This window comes from Berghia stephanieae, chromosome 14, assembly GCF_034508935.2.
Source record: "Berghia stephanieae isolate SIO BIC M18660-M18661 chromosome 14, UCSD_Bste_1.3, whole genome shotgun sequence".
Taxonomy (NCBI): Eukaryota; Metazoa; Mollusca; class Gastropoda; order Nudibranchia; family Aeolidiidae; genus Berghia; species Berghia stephanieae.
Genome location: NC_088373.1, coordinates 2611895 through 2626894, shown reverse-complemented (window position 1 = coordinate 2626894; position 15000 = coordinate 2611895). Strand labels below are relative to the sequence as shown.

Sequence of the window (15000 nt, the reverse complement as noted above, 5' to 3'; positions counted from 1 at the left end):
GAACGGTTCTATAACTTACCCTATCTTAGAGGTAGGGAAAGATTCTATAACTTACACTATCTTATGTATAAAATGCAAGAAAGGTTAGAGACAGATTCAATTTAGAGATAGGAAAATGTCCTATAACTTACCCTATCCCGACCATGGAAGACGGGTTAGAGATAGGAAAATGTCCTATAACTTACCCTATCCCGACCATGGAAGACGGGTTAGAGATAGGAAAATGTCCTATAACTTACCTTTGCCTGTTAAGTTCCCCCCCCCCCCCAACCCCGGAACCAATGTGTCCCGGCAAGGGAAATAAGTGATAGAAGCATATTCTTTGACTTACCTTCGCCTATAAAGTCTCTGCCTCTAGCCCATGTGTACGAACAAGGGGGGTTACAATCTGCATTGCAGGATATTTCAAGGTCGCGACCTTCTTCCACTTGGAAAGGGTCAAGGTTAGGACGCAGTTCAACACTGTTTCCTGGACCGTCTGAAAATTAAATTCAGGAAATCTTTTTTATCGGGGATTTACGGCACTTGCAATACATTAAGGCGACATCAGCGCCAGTAAAAAGGAATAAAACGGGATTGTAAAAAAATATAAAATTACAATAAAACACCCAGGAATAGGTAAGACAAAGGGGAATTGGTTCAAAAAAAAACAGATGTAGATTCAAAGAGCACACTATCAAAGTACCATGTTTGAGATCACCTAAACGTCTCATCCAGACACAAGCACATGTCTCTACTAATAGAAATACTCTCAAAAGTTTACAAATCATATATAATATGTAAACAAAACATAATGCATTACATAACAGAGAGAAGATTTACAAGGAATAAATTATCTCTCCCAAAACTAATTATACATTTGACTGTTTCCCTCTCAGCCAGGGTATCTGGCCAGGACCAGGACAAAACCAAGTAATCTTATTCCAAGACAAATGTGACCCCTCGTCTCCAAACGGTATTAAGTCGGGATGGATGAGATGCTAAAAAGTAGAATTCTAGTTATAGTGGTCAAAAATATGAAACGTTGGTATTTAGCACAGTAAACTATGATATTCCTTCTCCTCGATAAAGCATTTAAACTCAACTCCAGCATGATATGTCTGACTATAAATTCCATTTTCAGTATCTTAATCATCCCGAATTAACACCGTTTTGAGGCGAAGGGTCACAAATACAGAAAGCAAGTTGTAAAACAGATGTAGGGGGATAGAAGACACATTCAGAACCTCCCTGCCCACTATGGGAAAAATTCAGGAAAACTCATCTACTAAAAAAAAGTGTTGCAAACTGATTTTTTTAAAAATCATGGTTATGGTAATACATGTGACCAATTATATCGAATTAAATTATGTCGGGTAAGCCTTAGCCGGCGTCCTATCCAAAGAGTTGCAGGCAATTACTTTTGTCGGTTTCAAGCTATAGACCGAGATGAAATCCGAACCTACTAATAGTTCTTAAGGTTTGCCACTACTACTAACTACTAGTACTTTTACTACTACTACTACTACTACTACTACTACTACTACTACTACTACTACTACTACTACTCTTACTACTACTACTACTACTACTACTACTACTACTACTACTACTACTACTACTACTACTGCTGCTACTACTAGCTACTAACTACTACTACTACTGCTACTTCTACTACTACTACTACTACTACTACTACTACTACTAATACTACTACTACTACTACTACTACTACTACTACTACTTCTACTATTACCACAGCTACTTTCAACTGCCTCCAAATTGCTCTTAAGAGCCCACAAAATAGTAGATAACATTCTGAAATCAACTTTCATAGAGACAGCATGCACAACAAATTAAGCGTCTTTCTATTTGAAAAAGAAATTATACTATATTTTGGCACTGGATAGCCCCAGCGCTCTAAAAGGCAAAATCAAAGAAAATAATAGTTTGAGCTTGTTAGTCACACACACACACACACACACACACACACACACACACACACATACACACATACATACGTGCGGCTATGTGGTCAAGTGGCATGACACACGCTTTCGGATCGGAAGGTCCTGGGTTCGAGCCTCGCTTGGCGCATAGTTGAGTCCTTGGAAAAGACTCTTTACTCACATTCTCCCACCGTACTCAGGTGTAAAATGACTACCTGGCCGTTAACAGCGTTGTCCGAAAAATTGTAATATCGCCTAACAGGTGTCATGTCTCGTCCTACATGTTAAATGTTGATGTTGACCAGGGACCCCTATAAAGCGATTTGAGCACATTTAGTGGATATTGCGCTATAAAAAGCTCAGTTTTTTAAAAGTGAGTGTGCATGTGTGCGTGCTACAAATATAAACAATAGTCACTCACAGAGAACACCCACTTGTAAGCTGTTTTTCTGTGACCCAATGGCGTTGGAAGCCATACAAACATAAAGCCCGCCCATTTCTCTCTGGACGCCGCTTAAGGACAAAACGCCTCCTTCGCTCGACACAGGTTTATTGTCTGTGAATAAAAATTATCAGTCAAATGATAAGTAGCATTGTAACACTGCAATTTTTGTCATTCATTTATTGGATCTAAAGAGGAGAATATGTGCCTTGGTGATGGTGGTTACAATGGTGATGGCGATGATGATGATGATGATGATGATGATGATGATGATGATGATGATGATGATGATGATGATGGTGTGGTGGTGTTGGATATAGTATTGGTGATGATGATGATGATGATGATGATGATGATGATGATGATGATGATGATGATGATGATGATGATGATGATGATGGTGTGGTGGTGTTTGATTGAGTATCGGTGATGGTGATGATGATGATGATGATGATGATGATGATGATGATGACGATGACGATGACGATGATGTGTGGTGGTTACAACGGTGTTGAGTAAAACAAAAGAAAATGTGGCAGGATAACATCAAGGAATGCACAGGTTTGACGTTTTAAGAGTTGACAAAGAAGTATGATGACTGAGATGAGTTGCACCAGATGTCAAAGGTCACATCCCGCAAATTCCTCCTCTTCCCGCCCCATCCACAGAGAAGAAAACGAAATATTCTCCCAAATAAAAGAGTCTATAGTTATAAAACACCAAAACACACAAACCCCGAGTGGTTTCCGGGGTTCCTCAACTGAGAGGGTGCAAGAATAGCCAACGCCAGCCAGCGTGTCGTAAAAGGCAACTAATGGTGTGTGACTCCCCCATTTTTGAGTCACCTGGTCCTCCAGGTTGGGGGTTGTCGAAGGGCTAACACCCCTTTCCGTAAAACTCAAACCGTTACAGAAACGCAGACGGACAAATCAAATCCTTTTTGTTTAGCTTGGGCGACCGAAGAGTTTCTGCAATGACAGAATTTATGAATTTGATATACAGAGAAGTGATAAGACATGGAGCGAGATAAAATTTAGCTCAAGATAGAGAAGGATGGAAACTGTTTGTCTGTGGCCTATTGGGAATGAGATTAGCGGAAGAGTAGCGTACCTTGATTGGACGTCACCCATAGTCTGTGACGTCACCGGCGGAAAAGTTATTAGAGACAGAAAGTCATGTTGATTGTGCGCATGCGTCTCTCGTCCTCCGCTAATCTCATTCCCTATACCCTGACCCAGGGTGAAAAAGGCAATGATGATGATGATGATAGTTATAAAACACTTCAGCACACAAACCTTTGGTCCATGAGAATTGACAGGTCGGGGTACATGCAGATGTACAAGTGACCAGAAAGTCTGTGCCCTCTTTGAGAGATAAGGGTCCTGGAGGGTTGATGGTCACCTTAGATGGGCCAGCTGGAAATCAAAATCAAGTAAAATATTATTACGAAAGAGTGAAAGTAAAAATTTTGAGAGCAGACGTCAACCTGACATAACACCCACCGTCTTTGGCTACAAATGAAGCTTTGAACAAAGCAATATGAAATAATAATAATAGTCAAAGTGATACTAGGCTGCAAGAAGCTTTGGACTGTAAAAAGTGGTAAACAAAAATATGAATATAACAGCTTCAAATAAGAACAAAATACCAAACACGGAACGTTTCGGGCTCAAAACCCTTCTTCAGCCAACATAAAAACCACAAAGACATAAATACATTACTAAATTCCAGATAGACGACAGAAATCATTTGTAGGTTTTCTCCAGAAAATACTTTTTTGAAGCTCATATATTCATTTTTGTTTATTACTCTTTATGAAATAATAATAATAATAATAATAATAATAATGATGATGATGATGATGATGATGATGATGATGATGATGATGATGATGATGATGATGATGATGATGATGATGATGATGATGATAATAATAATAATAATAATAATGATAATAATAATAATAATAATAATAATAATAATAATAATAATAATAATAATAATAATAATAATAATGATAATAATAATAATAATAATAATAATAATAATAATAATAATAATAATAATGATAATAATAATAACAACAACAACAACAACAACAACAACAACAACAACAACAACAACAACAACAACAACAACAACAATAATAATAATAATAATAATAATAATAATAATAATAATAATAATAATAATAATAATAATAATAATAATAATAATTCACCTTGAACTTTGACGGTAATTTTCCGCGAAGCAGGATTTCCCACACTGTTCTCAGCAATACATTCATAGATGCCCTCATCGTCAGCGCTGGCTTGGTCAATGCTCAATTCACCAGTGGAAGAATACTCCAAATTGCCGTCCTTGACCCACCGGAAGGAACAGGCTGGGTCACAGCTAGCACTGCATGTGACCTTGAGGGATGACCCCGAGTTGACGTCGAACGCTGATTGGTCAGGACTGAGGACTATGCTAGATGATGGGCCAACTGAAATGGAACATTGATAGGAATTTATTTTTACATAATGATAAACACAGCACAATTTCACTGTTTCTACTGTTTTGTGCGGCTATGTGGTCTAGTGGTATGACACTCACTTTCGGATCGAAAGGTCCCGAGTTCGAGCCTTGCTCGGCGCATAGTTGAATCCTTGGTGAAGGCTCTTTAGTCACATTCTCTGACCGTACTCGGGTGTAAAATGAGTACCTGGCCGTTAACATCGTTGTCTCCATCGGAAAAAATTGTCACATCGCCTAATAGGCGTCGTGTTTCGTCTTACATGTTACATGTTGCGGTTAGTCAGGGATCCCCTTGAAAAGCGCCTTGAGCACGTTTTGTGGATATTACGCAATGTAAAAGCTCACTTTTTTTCTACATACTCAATGTTACAATTATTAAGTGTCCCTAGGGGTGAGATCGACAGAAAACTCAAATCGTGATGATTTTTTCCTTGTCGGGTCAGGCAATCCATACACATCGTCATTCTTCATACCACATCATACCAGGTTTTTTTCTCTCTAATTATTCTACTTTGACACTGGTAGGTCTCTAGTTCGAGCCCCGCTGTAGGCTGTGCATGTTGAGTCCTTGGAAAAGTCTATTCGCGGCTCATTGTCTCTCACCACACTCAATATAAAATGAGTACCTGGCCGATCGATAAGAATGTTGTCTCTCAGGAAAACACACACACACACACACACAGACACACACACACACACACACACACACATATATATATATATATATATATATATATATATATATATATATTTCTATATCAATGGTGTTTGGTTCGTCTTACAAGTTAAGAGTTGTTTTTGACTTGGTACCCCTTACAAGTAAAGCTCTTTGAGCACGTTGAGTGGATATTATTGCGCTATACAGAAGATAATAAAATGAATTGTTATGTTCTTCATTGAAATGAAAGGACTTACAATTAACTTTGACATCCACGTCTTTGGTCTGAGAACCCAAACGGTTGACCACTCTACAAGTGTAAACACCTTCGTCACTGGATGAGACCGTCCCCAGGCTTAGAACTGGACTTGGTGTGGACGATACTGGTACTGTCAATAGAAATAGAGAGGGCATAACAATGCGACAAATAGGCTTCAACAGTCGTAACGTCACTTCCCTCGTAATAACGCATAGTAATTTAGTAACTGGTTCTAAACTATTGGAACAATGGCGGACGCCCTTATGAAATACTTCTCCGACGAGCATAAAAGAACAGGAAAAAAAAACATTATAAATCTGATCATGTTTTGACTTTTATACATTCTGATCACATGACTTTTGAAAAAGTTCTTAGCCAGCTTGAAGAATAAATAATACCGATTTTCTTTGTTTAAAACCAAGCATCTTGTTGCTGGGCGGACGTGACATCAGACTATTGAATCCTATTGTGTCAAAACGGTTATATGACTATATCCAGATTACATCATTTTGTGTCAATTATCAAATTATCCTCGAGTGCTATGACCTCTTTTAGTACCCTTTTCACTTATCCTCTACTGAATTTATGAAAATTTTCACGCCTATTGAATACCTCCAATTGAATTCACTCTCCTTACCAGCTATTTTTAGAATTTCCCCAGAAAATTCACTTCCACCCAACACAAAAGTAGACTTTTCTTACTCAAACAAAAAAGTAACATGTGAGCTCTAGAACACAGTGTTTAGTATTTTATAGCTGTAATCAAAGCATTTCTTTACATTTTGTGATGTACAAGAGAAATCAGAATGAGAAAATTGTCGGTTGCATCGTGAGGATTTTTGTATGGCTGGTAAGGAGAGGGATAAACTCACCAGTATAAACAAAACATCAAAATGTGCATAATTTTTCATTCTATTAGGTCGCCAAATTGTGTTTAGCTGCAATTTCTTGATTTTAATTTATCTTATTTGAAAGAACCTCTACTCCAACACATTTCGGTCGAAGAAATCGCACACAAAACATGTGCAATAAACAGCGTGCTGTGGCTTGAGTTCTTTACTGCAGAGAGATGTGTACCTGTAAACATTCATAAACGGCTGAAACGTGTTTATGGTGACTGGTGTGTTGATGGGTGTAACGGGTTGTAGATAGAATGAAGATGACGTCACTTAGGCCTTTGTTATTGTTTTTTTCCATCCGAGTTTATGAGTAATGCCCACTGAACTGTATTAACCTGACTATAAACGTCCATGGATACACACAGTTTTCTGTGTTGGTCCGTTCTCCTTCCGGATGGCAATATGGTGAGCTTCGTAGCCAAGAGCACACTAGCTATAGACAGTATGCGCTTGGCTAAGGAGTTCACACCATTGCCATCCGGAAGTATAACGGACCAACACACAAAACTGTGTGTATCCATGAACGGTTATAGTCGGGTTAATACAGTTCAGTGGGCATTACTCATAAAGGCGGATGGAAAAAAAAACAATTAAAACTTGAGTGACGTCATCTGCATACTATCTATATGTAAACTATGGCTACGCTCCTTGGGCGCAATGCCTTTGAAGGACTTTTTAATACTAGAAATGTATTTACCGTTGTCCTTAGTCCATTGAACGGAGCATGTAGGATTGCAGGGAGCGGAGCAGAGAATGTCAGGCACCACCCCGACATTAGCAACAACATTGTAGGACTCGCGTGGAGGGGTCAAGGTCACAGCCTTGGGTCCATCTGGAGACACACACAAAAAAAAGATGATAATGATAAAAGCAATCGTGATTGTGTGATGAAGCCTGGAAACAAATCGTAAGAACATATGATGCTATTGTACGGCTATGTGGTCTAGTGGTGTGATACTCGTTTTTGGATCGGAAGGTCCTGGGTTCGAGCCTCGCTCGGCGCATAGTTAAGTCCTTGGAAAAGGTTCTTTACTCATATCATTCCCTCACCGTACTCAGGTGTAAAATGAGTACCTGGCTCGTAACAACGTTGTCTCTGTCGGAAAAAAATGTAATATCGCCTATCAGGCCCGTTCTACGTGTTTAGTGTTGTTGTTTGTCAGGGACCCCTTGTAAAGCGCTTTGAGCACGTTTAGTGGATTTTTTAATTTTTTTGCGCGATGTAAAAAAAGCTCAATTATTTTTTTAAAAGGATGCACTGATATTTAAACAGTTAAAAATAAAGGATTTTTTTTGCCTTTGCCTTGATGTTATCAACTTTCGACATATTTAATTGGCCACACCGTTCTTTGCGACCGTTTACAATAAGGTTTGACAAGGTTTTTATCTTGGTTCAGATTATGTCATTGTAACAGTGACCTGTATTTGAGAGTAAACTGAAAACCCTCTGATTACCACCCTACTCTGGGGGTTTGGGATCTTTCAAGGGTAGGTTCACATAATTTTGCAATGTGATCAATGACCTCAAGTACATGGAAAGGTAATAAAGATCGTTCCCATGAGGTAGGCAGGTGATACGTGCTTATGAGAAAGAGTTAAAGAGACGCAATGAAATAGGAGTTGAAGTAAAATATACATCATTATACATACATGATACAGCAACATTGATTTGTCTCTGCAACTCTCCATACGAATTCTTTGCTACACACGTCCATTGTCCCGAGTCTTCAAGGTCAGCAGTGCTAAGGTCAAGGACTTCTGAGGATGCTTTTGGCGTGGAAAAGTCATTATCTTTATACCTGGCAAAAACAAATTAAAGAAGAGATAGAATGAAGTTGACGTCACTCGGGTCTTTGTTATTTTTTTTGCCATCCGCGTTTATGAGTACTCACTAAACAGTATTAACCAGAAAAATAAAAGTTCATGGTTACACATAGCAAGGGAGCTTCTTAGCCAAGCACACACTATCTATAGATAGTTCGAAGATGACATCACTCGTGTCTTTGTTATTGTATTTTGCCATCCGCCTTTGTGAGTGATTCTCACTAAACTTTATTAACCAGACTATAAACGTTTAAGGTTAAACATAGTTTTGTGTGTTGGTCCGTTATACTTCCGGATAGCAATGTTGTGAGTTTCTTAGCCAAGGGCATACTATCTATATGTGAACAAATTTGAAGGTTTGATGACAGAACACACTGATAGATAGTGTGCTAAGAATCTCACACGCAACATTGCCATCCGGAAGTAAAATGGACCACCACACAAAACTCTGTGTAACCTTGAACGTTTATAGTCTGGTTAATACAGTTTAGTGAGAATTACTCATAAACGCGGATGGCAAAAAGCAATAATAAAGACTCAAAACTCATTGGAAGTGTGTATCCAGTCCTCCAGGTAATGCGTAAACATTGAATAGGTTACAAATATATTGAATCATAAGGTGGCATCACTATTTTAGTGGCAGGATGTATAAGTAGGGGGTCCCAATAGCTCAGTTGGTAGAGCACACGCTTCACACGTAAAGGGACCGAGATCGATCCCGGGTGCAGTGGAGATTATTTTCTGAACCCCCTTGTTCACCCAGCAGTGAATGGGTAGCTGAGTCTGTTTGATTTGGCGAAAGTACTTTGCGATAGACTAGCGTCTTATCCAAAAGGATAGCAAGCAATTGCTATGGTTCGTTTCACGCTATAGAAACCGGGATAAACTCCGGCTCCATGGGCCCAATGGCTCTGAAGGACTACTTTTTTATGTATAGATAGTTCGAAGATGACGTAACTCAGGCCTTGTTATTGTTTTTGCCATCCGCGTTTGTGAGTTGTTCTCACTAAACTGTATAGATAGTATGCAGATGACGGCACTCAAGCCTTTGTTATTGTTTTTGCCATCCGCGTTTGTGAGTTGTTCTCACTAAACTGTATTAATCAGACTATAAAAGTTCATGGTTACACAGAGTTTGTGTGTTGGTCCGTTAGACTTCCGGATGGCAATGTTGTGAACTCCTTGGCCAAGCGCATTCTATCTATTAACCAGACTATAAAAGTTCATGGTTACACAGAGTTTGTGTGTTGGTCCGTTATACTTCCGGATGGCAATGTTGTGAACTCCTTGGCCAAGCGCATTCTATCTATAGGTAGATTCGTATGATTGTTGCGACGTAAAAAAGCGAGTATGAATGATCTTTGTTGACAACCAACATAATTCATTTAGGATAGAAAATAAGATACCATCCCTCTGAAACCAGAAGATCAATAGAACAAGATACAAGGGGTGTATCCAGTCCCCCTGGATGACTGATTTCACATTTCCATGGAGATTGGAACCATAAATTTGACAGCACACTATTTTTCCTTTGTCGGGTATGTTTTATTGAATACAATGGATAGGTGACAAGTGACAAACATTAAACACTCAAATATAGAGAATAATATGATATAATAAGTAACGACCATTTTCATAGACTTTGCTTTGCCCCACTCTCAACTGGACATGGACCAGGAACCTACCGATCCAAAGGTATGTGTCATACGACAACCCCCCACCCCACCCCAAATTGAGTTTTTATATGGCGCAATATCCACTAAACGTGTTCAAAGCATTTTACGAAGTGTCACTGACCAACAACAACACGTAACACGTAGAACGAGACATGAAGCCAGTTACGCGATATTTCAATTTATCCCCCGAAAGAAACAACGCTGTTAATGGTGATAGAATGTAAGTAAAGAGCCTTTTCCAAGGACTGAACATTGCGCCAATGTTACTACAACCCATTCAAATGTGCAAGTTATATGACACTTAGCTTGATAGGTATTAGTGCAAATAAATTGTATATGAAATTAAGACTATTGCAACAAACGATTGAAATTTGCAAGTTATGTTACACTGTGCCTGATAGGTAAAGGGTGCAAATAAATTGTTTATAAAATCAAGAATGTTACTATTACTCACCATTGAAATGTGCAAGTTGGGTTGCAAGGTGTCTGACATAATATGAATGGTGCAAATAAATTGTTTATCAAATCAAGAATGTTACTGTTACTCACCATTGAAATGTGCAAGTTGGGTTGCACTGTGCTTGGCAGGTGATCGGTGCAAGTTTTCCTCCCTCTTCTATGTCATACGTTGGGTTTGGAGGACTAAACGTCATATTCTCTGGTCGGTCTTGGAGTAAATAAATAAACAATAAATAAATAATAAACTTTATTCATCCACGACGAAATTGTTTTTACAAATGTGCGTTACAAGAATGAACGACAATGTGAAATTGAATGGAAACTTAAATTTCAAAAACGAAGACGGATAATGTGGACGTTTCGGGTTTCCCCTTTATCAACAAACAGGGCGTCTGTAGTGTTTCATTCATCATGTTGTGTTGATAAAGGGGAAACCCTAAACGTCCACATTATCTGTTTTTGTATATTAAATGGAAGCGTACTTTCAATTTCACATTGTTATTTATCTCTTCTAGCATCGAGCAGCAACTTTTACGTTACAAAAATGATTAAATAAGCGTATTAAAATGTATTTACATAATTTTTAAAGCATTATAGTCAATAAAAGCGGGTGAATTTTAATTCAGAAAAGTGAGTGGAGCAGGCAATTATGTTGATAATAACAGGAAATGAAGTGAGTAGTAAAATGCAAGAAGACAAAAGATAATTTTTATTCTCCCATTTGTCTTCTGGCACTTTCATACTCACTTCATTTCTTGTTAGTAAATAAAATTAAAATAAAATAGATAAAGCGGGCAGAACTGGTGAGTATTTTATAAAAAGACATAACATCAGTACGAGAAACTTACAAAATATCTGAATGTTGACGACATCAGAGGAGACAGTCCCAAACTGGTTACTGGCCTGACACTGGTAGGACCCCGTGTCCTGACGAGTTGCTGTGCCCAGGGACAAACTGCCTTGGGTGATTGGATTTGTGCCTGGGGAAAACAGGATAGAAAATAACACTAGATAGTCTAATCATCATCGCCAAAAAACCATATTCTGGGCTTTGTGATCTTGTGACAAATATTACGGTGAATGACGCAATCAGTCAGATGGTGAAAAGGTTTGAACTGAGATATTGCCAAGTTTAGTTAGAAGGTCAATTTTTATGAGAAATGAGTTCTTGTCATAAATGATTAAATCAACCCATTTTGTACATTTTCGGGAAATATTAAAGCTTAATTTCACTTCAAAATATTTTTTACAGCTAGCTAGTCAAGTTGAAAAATTATGAAATTTGAGAAAAGTTGCTGGATAACTTTCCTATACATCTGACCATAACTTCATTAAAAATCACCCGATTTACTTCAAATGAAGATTTAAATGCTCTGGTGAGCATATTCTTTCAGGAAATTCTGTCATGTATTGACACATATAAAGAGGTAGAGACACAAGAGGTAGAGGAACATCACTGCCATTGTTTGAAGTATGACGACTGTCCGAGAAGCGTGGTTATCTAAGTGTCGTATACTCGTAATAAACTTACATCCGTCCTTGAACCGTTCTTGTTTACATTATGACGACTGTGGCTGTTTAAGTGTCTATTACAATAAACAAAAGCTTACCTCCGTCTTTGAACCATTCTTGTTTATATTATGACGACTGTCTGAAAGGCGTGGTTATCTAAGTGTCTATTACAATCAATAAACTTACCTCCGTCCTTGAACCATTCTTGTTTACATTATGACGACTGTCTGAAAGGCGTGGTTATCTAAGTGTCTATTACAATAAACTAACCTCCGTCTTTGAACCATTCTTGTTTACAAGCCGGGTTACAGTCAACTTGGCACGCCACGTCTGGTATGACTGCAGCATTTTCTTCCAGTTCATAGCTTAGAGCGGCTGGTGACAAGACGGGACTACTGGGGGGATCTGAGACAGTAAAAAAACAAATAACGTGTTTATTAGTGGTTAAGGCATTGTACTGTGACTCGGAAGGTCCCGGATTCGAGCCCCGCTTCAGGCACCTCGTTTTTTTTTTCCTTGGGTAAGATAATTAACACCCAATTTGCTCACTTTGGACAACATAGGTGATTCCTGTTGACATCAGACATCTTGTTTGATGAGTTATCTATATTCCTTTGTGGAATGCCTCGGCGAAGATATCTTATGATGTCGTGGCGGAAGGGCATAATGTATATATGTATATATTATATATATATATATATATATATATATGTATATATTATCATCTTTCACAGTAAGAAATGAAGGGGTTAGGTTTGCCATCCGGAAGTATAACGGACCAACACACAATACTCTGTGTAACCTTGAACGTTTATTGTCTGGTTAATACAGTTTAGTGAGAATTACTCATAAACATGGATGGCTAAAAACAATACCAAAGACATGAGTGACGTGAACTTCAGTCTATCTATAGAAGGAATGAAGTTGACGTCACTCACCTCTTTGTTATTGTTTTTAGCCAGCCCGTTTTATGAGTAATTCTCACTTATATGTATTAATCGAGACTATAAACGGTCAAGGTTACACATAATTTTGTGTTTTGGTACGTTATATCCGGCTGGCGGAATGTTGTGAGTAAATTACCTAAACCGAGATCAAGTATAGATAGTATACAGATGACGTCACTCAGGCCTTTGTTATTGTTTTTGCCATCCGCGTTTGTGAGTTGTTCTCACTAAACTGTATTAACCTGACTATAAACGTTCATGGATACACACAGTTTTGTGTGTTGGTCCGTTATACTTCCGGATGGCAATGTTATGAGCTTCTAAGCCAAGCGCATACTATCTATAGATAGTATGCAGTTGACGTCACTCAGGCCTTTGTTATTGTTTTTGCCATCCGCGTTTGTGAGTTGTTCTCACTAAACTGTATTAACCAGACTATAAAAGTTCGTGGTTACACAGAGTTTGTGTGTTGGTCCGTTATACTTCCGGATGGCAATGTTGTGAACTCCTTGGCCAAGCGCATTCTATCTATAGCCTGAGTAAACTCAAAACCTGAAGTGACAAAATAATTAGGTCAAGATACAAATCTATGACCACAAATGAAATTAAATCGTGAGTTGTATTCACTAGTTCACCCAATGGGATCCTTTGTTTCCTGTTTTGACTTTTACACATTCAGATCACACAACGTGCGAAAAAGTTCGAGTCAGCAGGAAGAAATAAAGGGGTGTCGATTTTCTTTGATAAGAACCAAGCTGGGCGGACGTGACGTCAGACTATTGTTTAACTAGCTGACACAAAATAAAGTCCATTAAAACAATGTTAAACCGCAGCCATCGTAAAGTTATAGCCTGACACTGACCAAAAAATGACGTCAAATGCCAGTCTCTTGCCACAAAAGAATACAAATCATGAGTTGTATTCAATAGTCGCTATACAAACCTAAAAAATGGCGTCAAACTGCCAGTCCTAGAGGGTTCTAGTGTCAGGCTATATGTTAACGATGGCTACGGTTAAACTAGTTTACTAGTTTCTCAGGCCCATAAGCGGGTTCGGATGTCAGACCTGCATATATGTACCAGTCGTTTTAAACCAATGTAGATGGGGCAGATGGAAACAGAGTGTACGATAACTTACATTGCACATCCAGGACAAGATTCTTCTCCTTACTTCCCTTGTCATTGGTGGCCCGGCAAGTATAGGTGTCACTGTCAGCTCGACTCACCTGGAAGGAAAGCAAGAGAGATTATAATTTTAATAGAACAAAATTGACGTCACTCAGGTCTTTGTATAGATAGTATGCGCTTGGCTTAGAAGCTCACAGCATTGTCACCCGGAAGTATAACGGACCATTACACAAAACTACGTGTAACCAAGAATTTTTATAGTTTGGATAATACAGTTTAGTGAGAATTACTCATAAACGTGGATGGCAAAAAACAATAACAAAGACCCGAGTGACGTCAACTTCGTTCCATCTATTTAAAAAATCCTAGAATGGACAGAAGTGAATGGAAGAGAATTATATGATACCGTCAACAGACGAAGAGAATGGGCGGGCTTTTGTCATCACAGAGTGCGGGCAGCCGACGTCAATGAGGACGACGCTGGATAAGAATAGTGAGTGTGTGAGTGAGTGTTTTCACGTGTGCTGTCTTCTTAATATATAGCCTGACACGAGAACCCCCAAGGACTGGCAGTTTGACGTTATTTTTTAGGTTTGTGTAGCGTCTAGTGAGTTGTCGTTAGGAGAGCTCATGGAAACAAGTTATTTCATTGGTTGAACTATTGAATACAACTCACGATTTGTTTTCTTTTGTGGCAAAAGACTGGCATTTTGACGTCATTTTTGGTCAGTGTCAGGCTATAACTTTACGAT

General features: G+C 38.6%; 1 protein-coding gene across 1 annotated transcript in view; it reads right to left on the bottom strand.

Moving 5' to 3' along the window:
* The window catches only part of LOC144959598 (hemicentin-2-like), a 100613-nt gene that overhangs the window by 64365 nt on the left and 21248 nt on the right, over positions 1-15000 (bottom strand). Inside the window, exons 8-18 of the mRNA XM_078892223.1 lie at positions 14259-14346; positions 12445-12579; positions 11511-11642; positions 10753-10870; positions 8354-8502; positions 7401-7535; positions 5803-5934; positions 4592-4855; positions 3666-3785; positions 2350-2484; positions 332-478 (exon numbers count right to left, since the gene is read on the bottom strand). Of these exons, the coding sequence (XP_078748349.1) occupies positions 332-478; positions 2350-2484; positions 3666-3785; positions 4592-4855; positions 5803-5934; positions 7401-7535; positions 8354-8502; positions 10753-10870; positions 11511-11642; positions 12445-12579; positions 14259-14346 (1555 nt within the window). The remainder of the gene's footprint in view (positions 1-331; positions 479-2349; positions 2485-3665; positions 3786-4591; positions 4856-5802; positions 5935-7400; positions 7536-8353; positions 8503-10752; positions 10871-11510; positions 11643-12444; positions 12580-14258; positions 14347-15000) is intronic.